Source organism: Camelina sativa, chromosome 7 (assembly GCF_000633955.1).
Source record: "Camelina sativa cultivar DH55 chromosome 7, Cs, whole genome shotgun sequence".
NCBI classification, from domain to species: Eukaryota; Viridiplantae; Streptophyta; class Magnoliopsida; order Brassicales; family Brassicaceae; genus Camelina; species Camelina sativa.
In genome coordinates this window covers 25,141,638-25,157,413 of record NC_025691.1, presented here as the reverse complement: position 1 = coordinate 25,157,413, position 15,776 = coordinate 25,141,638, and the positions used below count along the sequence as shown (strand labels likewise).

Here is a 15,776-nt window from a genome sequence, read left to right as displayed (position 1 = left end):
TTGCCTCTAGAATTTCCAGCTTGTTTCTCTAGCGTTATCAAATCTAACAACAAACGAGTCATGTCGTCTGACCAGCTAATTTTCTATTCGAGAAAACAAGTTGAGACATATATTCAATCACCAAACTCAAAACAATATATAGAATGAAAAAGATGATGCTATGAAAAAAATAGAAAGAGTTACACATATATAACATATAATGAATGATAAAAGAGATTGATCAATACTTACGTTTCCATCTTGATTTTCATCACCTTGGGTTGACGCCATAATTTGGAGGTTTGAGAGACTAGGGTTACGGCTTGATTAGGGTTGAGAAGGTGTTAAACATATATAGAAGATAGAAAAAAAAATATCGTTGGTTTTTTTTTTTTTTAATTCCAACCGCAAACGCTTGCGGGAACCAGCTTTTGAAATTCAACGGTTGGGAGCGATTGGAAGTGACTGGGAGCGATTGGAAGCGATTTGTGTGATTGGCCTCAAACGCTAACAAGCGTTTGCGGGAGCTAGCGGGAGAATCAGTCAAGCTATAAGAAGCTGATAAATGATACATATCCGGCACCTTAGTTACTTTTTATCTTATGCATTATTAAGCTTTTTTATCTTTACAATAGCACATGCTTAAAAGTGGTTCAGCTCTATCAGGTCCACAATAGCCTCCCGGATGACCAAACCTCTTACATTCTTTGTTGCAATCTTCGCTTTTCAACGTGGGATCGCAATCGTGCAATTGAGAGTCGGCCGATCCTGTCCAAGCAAAAGTAGTTTTTTTCTTTTCGTTAAGAGATAAATGAAACAATCTTAATTAAAGGAAAAGATTGAACTATGTAATCAATTGTTGATGAATATATTTTCTAATTCAAACTAAACGAAATAGATTAGGAGTATTTTTCTTCTTTCGATAGTTTTTCATTTCACGATGAACTAGTATTAAAACTAATAATTTAGCATGAAAAACTGTAACTTATGTCTTATGTAAATAATATTATTTTGGCTTGGTTTCTTTGAATCATCCAAATAATTAACAATATATTGATGTTAACAAAAAAATATATTTCAATGTGCATGTAAGTGTTAGTAATTATTGATTCATGGATCAAATGATAATGAATGATTAACACTTTTGCATGTTTACAGTTTTGAATCTACAAAGTATAATAAGGCTAGAACTGGAAGGTGAAAGGTGAAAGGTGACAGTTAGAAAATAACCTGAGGTTAAGAGAACACTAAAACAAATAAACATGAGAAAGAAGTGCTTGATTGAAGCCATATTCTTTCGGTGGATCACTGGATGTTGGTATATTCGAATATTTTGGGACAAATAAAATTATATGAATGTCTAAAGATGATTTATCCTAACATATATATATATATATATATATATATATATATATATATATCAAATTTAGAGACAAACATACATATATACTAGGATATATATTTATGCTAACATACATATATATATATATATATATATATATATCTTAAATGCAAAATATACAGAAATATATGATTTGTTTCCTAGTTATGTAGATTTATGTTGACTAGGCTCTTTTATACCAAAAGATTATCATTAACCAATAATTTTTACATGATTTTTTAAGATTCAACATGGGAATAACTTTCTTTGATATAATCATAATTAAATTAATTTAGTTTAACATATATAATATTCTAATATTGGTGGTGCTAAAAAAATAATAAAACAATGGTACATGAATTAATGATATTTTTTGTTTTTGTTTTGGATTAATGGTATTTTAAATTTATATTAATGTTGATCCAAACTCGTCCCGCCATTTAACCATTTCCAAAATACCTTTTTATAAGTTTAAATGTTTATATATATATATATATATATATATTTATAAAGTATAAGTATATCAAAAATAATATATGAAAACCTTTTAAAGGTTTAGTTAATCTAGATGTTGAACTAAACCATTACAAACTTTTAATTTTTGATGCTTGTTAAGTTAAGTTTTAGATTTAGATTCAACTTTTAATCATTGAATTATAGCCGATGTATGATGTTGAACACATTTTTTCCTTTATTAAATGTGTAATATATGTCCATTTACAAAAAGTTGAATCACAACATATGCATCAATTTAATATATATACATATATATATATATATATTATTAACTTTTTGTATTATATCATGAGTCAAAAAATTTTTTAAAACAAAGATAATAAGAGAATCATTATTTTAAATCTTAAAAATTATTGTAAATATCTATATTAAGTGTGAAATATTATGTAGATGTTTTTAATTTTTAAAATTTTTAATTGCTATTATTACAAACTTAATTACAACAAATGTTAAATACCCTACAACAGAAGAAGGATACTTATTAGTTAGCAGTGACACATTTTTTAGCTTGACGAGATATTTTTGCATTGCATTCCTTACTTTTGAGTTTTGACTATCCCAGGTTTAGAAAGAAAAGGGTCAAAGAATAGTAAAAATAGATCAGGGTTAAAAATAAGAAAAACCTAAAACGTAAAGGGGCTATTTCGCAAAAACGAATGGTTTCAATCACTCATTTTGTTAATACGCATCGTTTTGTCTCTAACCTTCCGTCCAAAATCTAATTTTCAAAATCCCTAAAATGTCTCTTCGCTGCTTCATCATCAGGCGATTATGAAATTCTCGAAACCGGCCCTGATCTCACGGAGACAATGATACCTTCCTCAAGTCCCATGGAGTCAAGACATCGTCTCTCCTTCTCCACGTTAGTCTTCGTCTTCCTCTTCTTCTTCATTAGTTTCTCGAGTTTGATCAACACTATAGAGTATAGACTATAGTTAGTTAACTTAGTAAGCTTCACACACATGGTTGACTTTTTTGAAATCAGATCTTCGATCTTTGATTTTGATTCTGGAATGTGTTTCACAAGCGATCTCTGTGTATGTATATATATAATCACTGCTTCGTGTTTTAATTTTCATGTTTTGTGTAGTGAGAAGACAAGTAGGAGGAGATTCCAAAGGATTGAAAAGGGTGTCAAGTTCTCTACTCTGAAACTTGTGTTGATTTGTATAATGCTTGGAGCTCTGTTCACGATCTACCGATTTCGTTATCCACCGCTACAAATTGCTGAAACTCCAACAAGTTTTGGTGTTACTACTGATCCTCGCTATGTTGCTACAGCTGAGATCAACTGGAACCATATGTCAAATCTTGTTGACAAGTACTTATTTGGTAGAAGCGAGTATCAAGGAATTGGGCTTGTAAATCTTAATGATAACGAGATTGTTCGATTCAAGGAGGTTATGAAATCTGACTGTGATCATGTAGCTTTGCGTCTAGACTATGCTGCAAAGAACATTACATGGGAATCTCTATACCCTGAATGGATTGACGAAGTAGAAGAATTCGAAGTCCCTACTTGTCCTTCTCTTCCTTTGATTCAAGTTCCTGGTAAGCCTCGGATCGATCTTGTCATTGCCAAGCTTCCGTGTGACAAATTAGGAAAGTGGTCAAGAGATGTTGCTCGATTGCATTTACAACTCGCAGCAGCTCGAGTAGCGGCTTCTTCTAAAGGGCTTCATGATGTTCATGTGATTTTGGTATCTGATTGCTTTCCAATCCCGAATCTTTTTACCGGTCAAGAACTTGTTGCCCGTCAAGGAAACATATGGCTGTATAAGCCTAGCCTTCACCAGTTAAGACAAAAGTTACAGCTTCCTGTTGGCTCCTGTGAACTTTCTGTTCCTCTTCAAGCTAAAGGTCAGTAGTAAGCTTCTTCGTCTTCTGTTTTCAGCTAGTTTAGCATCTATACTCGTATGCTGATTATGATAACTTCAATTGCAGATAATTTCTACTCCGCAAGTGCAAAGAAAGAAGCTTATGCGACTATCTTGCACTCTGCTCAATTTTATGTCTGTGGAGCCATTGCAGCTGCGCAGAGCATTCGAATGTCAGGCTCTACTCGTGATCTGGTCATACTTGTCGATGATTCGATAAGTGAGTACCATAAAAGTGGCTTGCAAGCTGCTGGATGGAAGATTCAAATGTTTCAAAGAATCAGGAACCCGAATGCTGTACCAAATGCATATAACGAATGGAACTACAGTAAGTTCCGTCTTTGGCAATTGACTGAATACAGCAAGATCATCTTCATCGATGCAGACATGCTTATCCTTAGAAACATTGATTTCCTCTTCGAGTTCCCTGAGATATCCGCAATTGGAAACAATGCTACGCTCTTCAACTCCGGTCTAATGGTGGTTGAGCCATCTAATTCAACATTCCAGTTACTAATGGATAACATCAATGAAGTTGTGTCTTACAACGGAGGAGACCAAGGTTACCTTAACGAGATATTCACATGGTGGCACAGGATTCCGAAACACATGAATTTCTTGAAGCATTTCTGGGAAGGAGACGAACCTGAGATCAAGAAAATGAAGACGAGTCTATTTGGAGCTGATCCTCCGATCCTCTATGTTCTTCATTACCTCGGCTATAACAAACCTTGGTTATGCTTCAGAGACTATGATTGCAACTGGAATGTGGATATATTCCAGGAATTCGCAAGTGACGAAGCACATAAAACCTGGTGGAGAGTTCACGACGCAATGCCTGAGAATTTGCACAAGTTCTGTCTACTAAGATCGAAACAGAAGGCGCAACTTGAGTGGGATAGGAGACAAGCAGAGAAAGGGAATTACAAGGATGGACACTGGAAGATAAAGATCAAAGATGAGAGACTTAAGACTTGTTACGAAGATTTCTGTTTTTGGGAGAGTATGCTTTGGCATTGGGGTGAGACAAACTCTACTGATAATTCTTCGACCACCACCACCACTTCATCACCGTCGCATAAACCTGCTCTCTCTGCCCTGTGAATTCTTTTGGCTTTATTGGGTTTGGTTTGGTACAAAAGTTACTCTCACTAACCAAATGTGAGTTGGCAACAATACCACTCTTTGCTTTAATCAGCTTGAAACCTTGTATATCAAAGATGAATCCCTGAAACGATGTAATCATGAGGAAGGAAAGACAAATGAAGAATTTACAGGAAGAGTTAGATTCGCATTCAGGTTTTAAAGCAAAGAGTGGTATTGTTGCCATTCACCAGGTTATGTAGAACCGGGTCTGTTGAACCGTAACTGACTAACCGAACCGTCAAAATTGATTTGTGTCAAGAATGTTTTCGAGTTGTTTCGAATAAATTATGTATTACAACACTTGGGAGCCTATTCGAAAATAATAAGGAAAAAATATTAATAAACATATCAATAGAAGGAAATTGGAAAAGAAAAAAAAAGGAAATTAGCTAAACCGACAATGTAATCTATAAAAGAAGGCTCTCTCACTCTTTTTTCACATCATCACATCTTTCCTTATTTTCTTCTTAGTTCCTCTCTCTCTCTGTACAACGGTCACTCCGACTCCGAGCGTACGGTGGTGGTCGGTCACATTCTTCTTAACTCGTCTCTGTTTCTTTTTCTTTCTATTGGATTTTCACCTTTGTCTTTTTCTAGGGTTTGGTGGTTTCTAGCAGATTTCTTTTTTTTAATAGCAGATTTCACTCGCTTTTTCTAGGGTTTGGTTTTTTAAATATTGCGCATCGGTTGCTTTGCTTTATATATGTTCATGTGATTGAATTACTTGTCGTTACGTACTTATTTCAGGTTTTGGATGATGCGTGATTGAAGGGAAACGCTTCTTCTCCGTGCTAACGACGTCTTCAGGGGGTTTTGTTCTTCTTCTTCTTCTAAAACTCAGTCTCTGTTTTTTTTTTTTGAACCGATCGATCATTGGATTTTCTAGGGTTTGGTTTCTAAATTGCATAGGTTTGCTTTATATATGTTCATGCTATTTACATGCTGTTATGTTGTTTCAGGTTTTGGATGATGAGAGTGATCATGGCTTTGATGGACACGCTTCCTCTCTGTGGTACTTCTTCAAAGGGTTTTCTTTTTCCTCTTCACACACGCCTTTTACTTATTCTTTTTGTTCATGTTCCTTATGGTTTTTGCAGGTGTTTAGTCAGGTATGATATGATCATGGCGTTCTCGCAGGTTCCTTGATCTAAACCCATCTCTATTTGATTCTGTATTGTCTCTTTGGTTCGGTGGTTTTTTTCTAATTACATGTTATTAACTTTTCGTTTTTTGTTTTGTTGGTTTAGGTTTGTGGAGGCTTTGATATCGGTGATGGCTTTGACTGATCGTTGTCACTCTAATTCATGATATTCTTCTAGGGTTTGTTAATTTTCTAAATTGAATCGTTCAATGCTCTTCTTCTTGGGTCTGTTAATATTTTAGATTGTGGAGGAAGGAGGATGCTTTGATCGGTTGGTGATCGTTTTGATGGATCGTTTTTGCTTTCTCTGCGCTACATCTTCAGGTAGTCTTTTTCATCTTTTCATTAACTTGTTTATTACAACCATAACTCCACCATTGTTCTGTTTTATGTCTCAGTTTATCGTGAACTTGAAGGATGCCTTTGATCTGTCGTCGTCGTGTCGGATCCTGTTACCTCTTTGACGGTCTCCTTTTCCCTTTTATTTTATTTAAGTGTTTTTAGATCAGCTAATGTCTCTCTTTGATGCAGAGCACGAGGAACCAGGATTCCTAAGCAGAGAACCAACATTCAGATAAGAGATCGATGATCCACAGATTCTTTCTTACACGGCTACACGGTTTAATTATTCTTAAACTTTGTCCTTTTTTTACTATCTTTTGGTATTCAATATGTCTTTTTAACGAGAATGTATTTCTCTTTGATGCAGATCGTGAAGGCACTGGGAGGACTGATATGGTAAATCTAAGCCTTTGGTCTGTCATCTCTTTAAGGTTTCTTCTGTGCAACATATTTTAATTATCATCCGTCTTCATTACAACCACAAGTTAACCTTTGTTCTGTTTTATGTCTCAGTTTATCTTGAACTTGAAGGATGCCTTTGATCTGTCGTTGCTCCCTGTTGGCTCTTTGACAGTCTCCTCTTTCCCTTTGTTATATTCTTGCTGTTCACACAGCTCAGCTAATGTTTTTCTTTGCTTGTGTTTGATCGTGGAGGTTACGGACCTTGTTGGAGGTAAGGATGGTTTGAGAGTATATAACTTCGAGTTGTCTGGTTACTTCACATCTATACTAATGTTTTTCTAGGGTTTGGTTTTTAAACATTGCCATCGGTTGCTTGCGCTATATATATTAGGGGATGTGATTTTTTCATTGTCGTTTTGTACTTATTTCAGGGTTTTGGATCCGATTATGTTTTTATGGATCATCTCAGAGATTGGCTTTGATGGAAACGCTTCTTCTCCATCGCTTATTTTAAACCGTTTAAGAATTCTGGGAATTGGGCTCTGGTGAGTGTTAATTGGCCCACCATAATTCTTTATTTCTTCTTTTAGGGTCCATTAGTTGATGAGACGTTGTCGTTTTGCAGCGTCGTCTCCTTCAATTTCCTTGGACATTGTTCCCAAAACGGACTACGGAGGACTCAGGAGTGAGGAGTGACGAGTGAGGACTGATCTGAGCTTTCAGTATTGATAAGAGGTACCTCTCCTTGGTCCTTCTTCTTCTAAATCTCTATCTTTCGCTTTAATTATAGTTTTGGTTCTGTGAAACAAAACTCATTGGGCGTTGATTGATTTATTTGACTCTCTCTCTCTCTCTCTCTTTGATGATTCAGAAATCAGGACACAATCGTCGCCTACGTGCTTGCTTAAGGTAACAACATAAACTGGTTCTACTGATTTTATTGATGAATTTGCTTTTTTAAGTACTTTAGTTGTTGTTGGTTTTCTTTTTTTAGTTACTATTACAATTTTAAGGTTTAATTATTTTGTGAATCAGATCAAGGAGATCATCATCATTCAAGGAAGGTAGAGACCATGTACAACTAATTCCATTGAATGACACCATTCCATGAGCCAACGTCCAACACGATGATGAAGAAGAAGAACACCTCCAGGTTTTGTTTTCATATCATCCTTCACTTATGTCTGATTTTTTTGTCTTATTATTTGTTCCTTGCGTTGATTTTAGATATCTTTATGTTCAGTGTTTCTCTCCATATTGAATTTGAAAACAATTTGCAATCTGCTTAACTTGGAATTTTATTGTTGTAGGGACCTGAGACGAAGTGGAATTGATAATGGTGCTGGCTGTTCCTGTTCTCCTAGTGTCACCACATTCCTATAGGTATGTCTGAGTTAGCCTTATTTTATGATGTCACACTATTTTTTTATGTGAATTCGTGGTACCTTTATGTGTGCGCTTTGATTGCATATCCACAGGCTGACATCCTTGTTCGTGGTTTTGCTGGTTTGCCTTGAAGGTCTTAGACCAAGTCTTCCCAAAGGTACACTCTCTTCTTATTGACACTCTTGTAGTCATTCCATCACTGATCAGGGTTTGTTCTCAGACCTCTATTTTATTGGCAAATCCTCTTCTCTTCTCCATTGACTATCTATCACCTGATGATTTTGTTTGCACTCTCTCTCATAGGTTCCGAGCAACGCTGCAGTCAAGCAATGGCCAAGGAGATGGCCTTGTTATCCTTCAATCGGGCTCTTAACCAGAGGTTTGCCTTTTTACATCTTCGCAGATAATTTGGTTTCATTCCTCACTTCACCACCATCGTTGTTGTTTCGTGTTCGATTGGTCTAACTTCTTTTTTATCTGGTGTTTCAGGATATCCGGTTCTTAGTGTGGGGTTTTACGGCATCTTTGGCAACTTCTCGTCCAAAGCGTGGGAATCACAGGTTGCGCAACTTTTCCTTTGACGTTTGATTGAGCTTAATTCAGGTTATGCAACTGAATTCTATCTTTTTTCTTCTTGATGAATTCAGATATGGTGCAAATGAGGATGGGAGGACCTTGTTGTTTCCATGGCGTATTTCTCTTTAACTACTCTCATCTTATTACTTATTTGACTGATTCTAGATGGTTTCTTTTTTTAATTTGATGTGTTGATTGATTGTCTCACTAATTGTAGGGAAACGAGTGTCACAAACATAGCTGCTAGCTAGCTCTACCAATCCATGAGTGGGACCATGAGCAACGTCTAAGAAGAAGAAGAAGAAGAACCCCTCAAGGTTTTGTTTCAAATCATCCGTCACTATTGACTAAAATTTTTTTAACCATTTTTATTTTCATGTGTTGATTGTCTCACTGACTGCAGGAAGATCATCATTCAAGACTAGAGACCATGTTCAACTTCCATGAATGGGACCATGAGCAAACGTCCAAGAAGAAGAAGAAGAACCCTCAAGGTTTTGTTTCAAATCATCCATCACTATTGTTTAAGTTCAACTACTTCTTTTAACCATTCTTGTTATTGCAGGATAAAGTGCCGTGTTAGAAACAGTAGCTACAACACAAATTAAGCCTCAGGAGATAACAAGTTAATCCTACCGAAGCAAGCACAGAGGTAAACAAACTTCTGCTTTGCTTAGCCTTAGGGTTGATGATGACCCAAACTTCTTCTTCTTCTCCAGCTCTTATCTGATTTGATCGAGCAAGTAAAGGTATAACAATTCTAGGGTTTTTCTTAAGGGGTTTTCTCTTTGGCTCTTTCTATTAGAATTAAAAATTAGCATCTGATGGTTCTTCTTCTTATTCTCTATTTGCAGATCGCCGGAGATACTTTCAAGAACTAAAACTGATTCTATTGGATTGATGGTGTTTGACCAATTACAGGTATACAGACCATGGCAAGTTTCGTCAAGAACCACCCATGGCCTAACGTTGATGCTCATAGCGTAGTGCTGCTGAACTATTATCGTCTGACCGAAAAAAAGGTACAAAACTGCATCGTTATCACTTAAGCCTGACTAACCACATGCCTTGTTTTGCTGAAGCTTGGTTATAATTAATAGAGTCACCTTTTCTTTCAGATTTAGATACTACTACACCGTGCTTTTTGGCTGTCTCAAGGAATCTCGTCATCTGGTCACAGGTACATACACTGACATACTTTCGTGCTATTGACAATTCTCTTTGAATAACCCACACTCATCTTTCTGATGCTATTTTCTCTTCCTCTTTTCAGCTGATATGGGACTGCCGCTAGAGCGGCCAAAGAGTGTAAACATGTCCTCCCAAAGGTGAAACTTTGCAACTTCGTGCGGCGCTTAAGCTCAGAGTGAGTCTGTCCCAGCTCTTGAAAAATATTGGCCTTGGGAGTTCCAGCCCAACAAATTTGAGAGATGACAGAGAGAGATCGTTCTAATGGCGACAAGAGAGCAACATGATGATGGTTCGAATCTACTACTCAACCAGTCCATGAATTGTGAGTCGAATTTGCTTTCTAAACAAGTCAGAGAGAGAGAGGTATCTATCTTTTTCTTTTTTTGTGTGTTCGTCTTATAAATCTATATGGTTTTGACAGTGTTAGTGTGTGAATATAGTTTTGTTCTGTGAAACAGGTGGGCGTTGATTGATTTATTTGACTCTCTCTCTCTCTCTCGTTGGTGATTCAGAACACTATCGTCGCCAACGTGCTTGCTTAAGGTAACAACATAAACTGGTTCTGCGGATTGATCGATGAATTTGCTTTTCTATTTTATTTTTGGTTACAGTTACAATTTAAAGGTTTAATTATTTTGTGAATCAGGTCAAGGAGATCATCATTGAAGGAGGTAGAGAGCATGTACAACGTATTCCATAAATGACACCATTCTATGAGCCAACGTCCAAGAAGCAGAAGAAGAAGAACACCTCCAGGTTTTATTTCATATCATCCTTCACTTGTGTATGATTTTGTGTTATTGTTTGTTCCTTGTGTTGCTTTGAAATTTGTTAATGATCAGTGTTTCTCTTCATATTAAATTTTGAAAACAATCTGCTTAACTGGGAATTTTATTGTTGTAGGGACCTGAGACGAAGTGGAATTGATAATGATGCTGGTTGTTCCTGTTCGCGTAGTGTCACCACATATAGGTATGTCTGATTTAGCCTTATTTTATGATGTCACACTATTTTTCTATGTGAATTCATTATCTTCATAAAGCTGGTACCTTTATGTGTGTGTTTTTTGATTGCATATCCACAGGCTGACATCCTTGCTCGTGGTTATGCTGGTTTGCCTTGAAGGTCTTAGACCAAGTCCTCAAAGCTACACTCTTCTTATTGATGTTGATGGTTTTATTTGATGGATCTTTTTGGTCTTCTCTTGGCTACATCTTCAGGTAGTAGTATTCTTCCTCTTAACCGATTTTTGTTTTGTTCTTTCTATATAAGTGAAAAAACATCCCTGTCTCTCTTTGTTGCAGATCATGAGGAACCAGGATTACTGTGAGGGAGGTTCGAAGAGAAAGAATAAACATTGTGGGAGTGCGTTTGATTTCTGAGTTCAACTTTCAGGTTACCTCACATCTATACACCTTTTAGCATATCAGTTGTTTTATTTAATATTGGCTAGTGTTGGTTCTTTGTTTCTTTTGTTATTGAACTTTTCAGTTAACAGTAATGTCGCTGATCTTCCTAGTGATGTTGGCATGTATGTTTTAACTTTTAAGCCTAAGACCCTATATTTTAGTGGAGGAGGATGTTTTGATCGGCTGGTGATGGTTTTGATGGATCGTTTTGTCTCTGCGCTACATCTTCAGGTAGTCTTCTTCCTCTTAACTGATTTTTTTTCTAGGGTTTGGTTTCTACATTGCATCGGTTGCTTTATATATGTTCATGCTATTTACTTGTTGTTATGTTGTTTCAGGCTTTTGATGATGCTTTTATTGATGAGAGTGATGGCTTTGATGGACACGCTTCTTCTCTGTGCTACTTCTTCAAAGGGTTTTGTTCTTCCTCCTCTTCACACACGTCTTTTACTTCTTTTTTGTTTTGTTTGTTCCTTACGTTTTTTTCTTCGTTTTTGCAGGTGTTTTGGAAGCCAGTTATGATATGATCATGGCGTATTCTTCTCCATGTTGCCACGTCTTCAGCCACGTTCTCACAGGTTCCTTGATCTATTTGATTCTGTATTGTCTCTTTGGTTCGGTGATTTTTTCTAGTTACATGTTATTAACCTTTCGTTTTTTGTTTTGTTGCTTTAGATTCGTGGAGGCTTTGATCGGTGATGGCTTTGACTGATCGTTGTCACTCTTATTCATGTTATTCTTCTAGGGTTTGGTTTCTAAACTGAATCGTTCTAGGCTTTTTTTATGATATATGTTCATGCGAGTTTTAACTCTTCTTGGCTCTGTTAATTTTAGATTGTGGAGGAAAGATGCTTTGATCGGTTGGTGATGGTTTTGATGGATCGTTTTTGTCTTCTTTGCGCTACATCTTTCAGGTATTCTTATTCTTTTTTTTAACTGTTCTATATAAAGTGAAAAAAAAAACATTTATGTTTGTCTTTGATGCAGATCATAAGGCACCAGGTGGGAGGTTCGAAGAGAAAAAAAACATTGTGGGGAGTGCGTATGATCAGGTTACCTAACATCTACATTGCATCGGTTGCGTTATATATGTTCATGTTATTTACTTGTTGTTATGTTGTTTCAGGTTTTGGATGATACTTTTTTCAATGAGAGTGATGGCGTTGATGGACACGCTTCTTCTCTGTGCTACGCCTTTAAGTGTTTTTTTCTTCCTCTTCACACGTCTTTTACTTCTTCTTTTTTGTTTTGTTTTGTTTTGTTCCTTACGGTTCTTTCTTCGTTTTGCAAGTCTTTTGGAAGCAAACCATGATCCAGTCATCAGTATTCTAATCTATGTTATTGTCTTCAAGCGTCCTCATGGGTTCCTTGCTCCAATCATCACTCTCTTACTCATGTTGCTCTTCTAGAGTTTGGTTTCTAAATTGATTATTCAAGGTTTTTTATGTTCATGCGACTTTTAACTCAACTTGGCTCTGTTAATTTTAGATTGTGGAGGAGGATGCTTTTATCGGTTGGTGACAGTTTTGATGGCTTGTATTTGTCCTCTCTGCGTCGCCTACGTGCTTAAAAAGGTATCAAATCATAAACTGGTTCAAATAAAAATTGGATCGATGAATTTGCTTTTTTTTTTTTGGTTACTATTACAATTTAAAATTTAATTATCTATATGTGATTGCTTTGTGCTTATAGGGTAAAGTTGGTTCTTCTCATTGAGGGAGACACTGGTTCCGGTAAGACTACACAATTACCACAATATCTCCATGGAGCTGGTTTGAAAGGTACGACCTACTACTTTCCCTTACTTGCAGCATGTAGTACTAAAACACATATATTTCTTACAAACTGGTGTGTTGTGTTATTCCTGTGAAAGTTGTCCTTTGTTTCTTGAAAAGCGATTTTTATTAAAGGTGTACTTCCATGTAGGAAAGAGCAAAGAGCAAGTTGNTGTTTTTTTCTTCCTCTTCACACGTCTTTTACTTCTTCTTTTTTGTTTTGTTTTGTTTTGTTCCTTACGGTTCTTTCTTCGTTTTGCAAGTCTTTTGGAAGCAAACCATGATCCAGTCATCAGTATTCTAATCTATGTTATTGTCTTCAAGCGTCCTCATGGGTTCCTTGCTCCAATCATCACTCTCTTACTCATGTTGCTCTTCTAGAGTTTGGTTTCTAAATTGATTATTCAAGGTTTTTTATGTTCATGCGACTTTTAACTCAACTTGGCTCTGTTAATTTTAGATTGTGGAGGAGGATGCTTTTATCGGTTGGTGACAGTTTTGATGGCTTGTATTTGTCCTCTCTGCGTCGCCTACGTGCTTAAAAAGGTATCAAATCATAAACTGGTTCAAATAAAAATTGGATCGATGAATTTGCTTTTTTTTTTTTGGTTACTATTACAATTTAAAATTTAATTATCTATATGTGATTGCTTTGTGCTTATAGGGTAAAGTTGGTTCTTCTCATTGAGGGAGACACTGGTTCCGGTAAGACTACACAATTACCACAATATCTCCATGGAGCTGGTTTGAAAGGTACGACCTACTACTTTCCCTTACTTGCAGCATGTAGTACTAAAACACATATATTTCTTACAAACTGGTGTGTTGTGTTATTCCTGTGAAAGTTGTCCTTTGTTTCTTGAAAAGCGATTTTTATTAAAGGTGTACTTCCATGTAGGAAAGAGCAAAGAGCAAGTTGAGGCGCTGTCAAAAAGAGTTGTCTCATCGTGCGGCTGTGCCAGGTTTGTAGTTCATGGCTCTGCTTTGTGTTTTTGTGACCTCTAGTTTCATATATTAACATTGCAGGATGTACAAGGATGGTAGCATCATTCCATTAGATGATTCTTTGGCTTTTGCTGCAAATTTTTCACACATGATGGGATATGGTAGTCCCAGATGAAAGAGCTCATGAGGCTTTATTTCACCATGCCGTTTAGTATGTTGGTTGTGGAGAGAGAGAGAGAGAGAGAGAGAGAGAGAGAGAGAGAGAGAGAGATGAAATGGCTGAGGTATATCTCTCTCATTCTGAATCTGATATTTGTTCATACAGTTCATACATTTGATCTAATGGGGTCTTCACTATTATTTAAGTTCAACTACTTTTTTAACTGTTCTTATTATTGCAGGATAGAGAGCTATTAGAACCAGACCAGTAGCTACAACACAAAGCAAGCCGCAGGAAATATCAAGTTACTCTTACCGAAGCAAGCACATGCATTGTGAGTCGAATTTTGTCTTTTTAAAGTTGTTGTTTTTTGCTTCTTGTTTACAATTTAGATGGAGACTGAGATTTTTGTTTTATGATGTTTCTCTTGTAGGTATGGAGAATTAGGGTTCCTGGAGCTTCGAACTCAAAGCCATGGGTCCTTATCTATCTATGGTCCAATTTGCTCGCTCAGGGTTTGTTCTCAGACCTCTATTTTATTGGCAAACCCTCCTCTCTCTCTCATATGGACTAATCCTTTAAAGCATATCTTATGTTACTCAGATTGATAGAATTGCTCGTGTTGCCTTCGAGACTGCTCGGAAACGNTTGGTTACTATTACAATTTAAAATTTAATTATCTATATGTGATTGCTTTGTGCTTATAGGGTAAAGTTGGTTCTTCTCATTGAGGGAGACACTGGTTCCGGTAAGACTACANTATGCAATTTGTTCTCTGCAGGCCTCAATTTTATGGACGAAACGAGTAAGAGAGCCTCTGAATATCCTGATGTTGAGCTGTCAGCCTGTCACATATGTATGTTGACAATGCTGCGATGACCCGCCAACAGGTATCTTTGGCCAAACTAGTCAGCCTTGATAATTCTTTTGAAAATTGTGTAAATAATTACTATGGGGTGATTGTTTCATATATATGCAGTTTGAGACCATTTTTGTTGATATATTATCCGGTTAAGCTTCAATGATCACAGGAAGCATTGGAATGCTGGCATGCCGTCCACTGCTCAAGTCTTTGGATTTGTTACATAGCGCTCTAATCAAACGGAATATGGAAATTGCAGGTCTCAGAAGTTAGAAGACCCAGCAGAAGGGGAGGATACACTGGTGGCAAAAATTCAAGAAATTATACGACCATCTCAGTACTGGATTTCGTGCCTTGGTGGATGGAACTCGGTAAGCTGTGTCCGTCTCCACCGCAAGTCTAATAATCATCCCAATTGGGTTGTTTTTGGAGAAATAAATTTCATTAATGTTTGCTCTCTCTCTCTCTCTCTCTCTCTCTCTCTCAGGTTACGAGCCAATACTACACCCAAGCAATGGTCAAGGAGATGGCCTTGTTAGCCTTCAATCGGGCTCTTACTTAAGCTGTCTAACTTCCTTTATTTGGTGTTTTAGAATATCTGGTTCTTGGTGTTGGTTTTATGGGATCTTTGCCAACTTCTCGTCCAAAGCGTGGGGATCACAGGTGGTTCTGCAACTTTTGACTTCTT

General features: G+C 36.6%; 3 protein-coding genes and 2 long non-coding RNA genes across 33 annotated transcripts in view; 4 read left to right on the top strand and 1 right to left on the bottom strand.

Moving 5' to 3' along the window:
- Nucleotides 590–1,270, bottom strand: LOC109125491 (putative defensin-like protein 280). The gene is made up of 2 exons (XM_019227144.1): nt 1,210–1,270; nt 590–747 (listed from the first exon to the last, which is right to left on the bottom strand). The coding sequence occupies exons 1-2, from the start codon at nt 1,268–1,270 to the stop codon at nt 590–592; spliced, it is 219 nt and encodes a 72-aa protein (XP_019082689.1).
- Nucleotides 2,594–5,049, top strand: LOC104702488 (putative UDP-glucuronate:xylan alpha-glucuronosyltransferase 3). Its single transcript, XM_010418339.1, has 3 exons — nt 2,594–2,738; nt 2,967–3,736; nt 3,821–5,049. The coding sequence occupies exons 1-3, from the start codon at nt 2,686–2,688 to the stop codon at nt 4,855–4,857; spliced, it is 1,860 nt and encodes a 619-aa protein (XP_010416641.1). The 5' UTR covers nt 2,594–2,685; the 3' UTR covers nt 4,858–5,049.
- Nucleotides 7,246–13,293, top strand: LOC104702486. Of its 24 annotated transcripts, none has more exons than XR_002032825.1 (31): nt 7,246–7,329; nt 7,410–7,519; nt 7,656–7,693; nt 7,820–7,937; nt 8,095–8,167; nt 8,263–8,327; nt 8,474–8,549; nt 8,660–8,730; nt 8,818–8,861; nt 8,964–9,063; nt 9,150–9,240; nt 9,312–9,398; nt 9,466–9,495; nt 9,601–9,768; nt 9,865–9,926; nt 10,020–10,300; nt 10,396–10,480; nt 10,584–10,693; nt 10,841–10,909; nt 11,022–11,157; nt 11,242–11,577; nt 11,685–11,761; nt 11,847–11,924; nt 12,022–12,092; nt 12,181–12,260; nt 12,334–12,398; nt 12,473–12,546; nt 12,638–12,756; nt 12,835–12,920; nt 13,039–13,127; nt 13,273–13,293. It is a non-coding gene; the product is annotated as an uncharacterized LOC104702486 (long non-coding RNA). The 24 variants fall into 24 exon arrangements; XR_002032820.1 differs by adding an exon at nt 11,158–11,160 and having other exon boundaries at nt 7,248–7,329; nt 11,022–11,062; nt 11,242–11,332; nt 11,429–11,577; nt 12,473–12,920; XR_002032822.1 differs by having other exon boundaries at nt 7,247–7,329; nt 12,638–12,920.
- Nucleotides 13,296–14,873, top strand: LOC104702485. 5 transcript variants are annotated; one of them, XR_002032801.1, is made up of 8 exons: nt 13,310–13,489; nt 13,582–13,667; nt 13,786–13,874; nt 14,020–14,083; nt 14,148–14,350; nt 14,468–14,560; nt 14,660–14,741; nt 14,830–14,873. It is a non-coding gene; the product is annotated as an uncharacterized LOC104702485 (long non-coding RNA). The 5 variants fall into 5 exon arrangements; XR_754014.2 differs by having other exon boundaries at nt 13,310–13,503; XR_754013.1 differs by having other exon boundaries at nt 13,296–13,667; nt 14,158–14,350.
- LOC104702482 overlaps nt 15,007–15,776 on the top strand; it is a 9,635-nt gene continuing 8,865 nt past the window's right edge. For both annotated transcript variants that reach the window (XM_010418335.1, XM_010418336.1), the window contains exons 1-3: nt 15,007–15,116; nt 15,348–15,459; nt 15,576–15,751. In XM_010418335.1, the coding sequence (XP_010416637.1) occupies nt 15,081–15,116; nt 15,348–15,459; nt 15,576–15,751 (324 nt within the window). In that variant the 5' untranslated portion in view covers nt 15,007–15,080. The remainder of the gene's footprint in view (nt 15,117–15,347; nt 15,460–15,575; nt 15,752–15,776) is intronic.

Excerpts from the sequence above, each read along its gene's own strand:
- LOC109125491 (XM_019227144.1), bottom strand. The coding sequence starts at position 1,270 with ATGGCTTCAATCAAGCACTTCTTTCTCATGTTTATTTGTTTTAGTGTT. Across the intron at positions 748-1,209 it reads TAGTGTTCTCTTAACCTCAG|GATCGGCCGACTCTCAATTG; the intron begins GTTATTTTCTAA and ends TTGCTTGGACAG.
- LOC104702488 (XM_010418339.1), top strand. The coding sequence starts at position 2,686 with ATGATACCTTCCTCAAGTCCCATGGAGTCAAGACATCGTCTCTCCTTC. Across the intron at positions 2,739-2,966 it reads CATCGTCTCTCCTTCTCCAC|TGAGAAGACAAGTAGGAGGA; the intron begins GTTAGTCTTCGT and ends TGTTTTGTGTAG. Across the intron at positions 3,737-3,820 it reads TGTTCCTCTTCAAGCTAAAG|ATAATTTCTACTCCGCAAGT; the intron begins GTCAGTAGTAAG and ends CTTCAATTGCAG.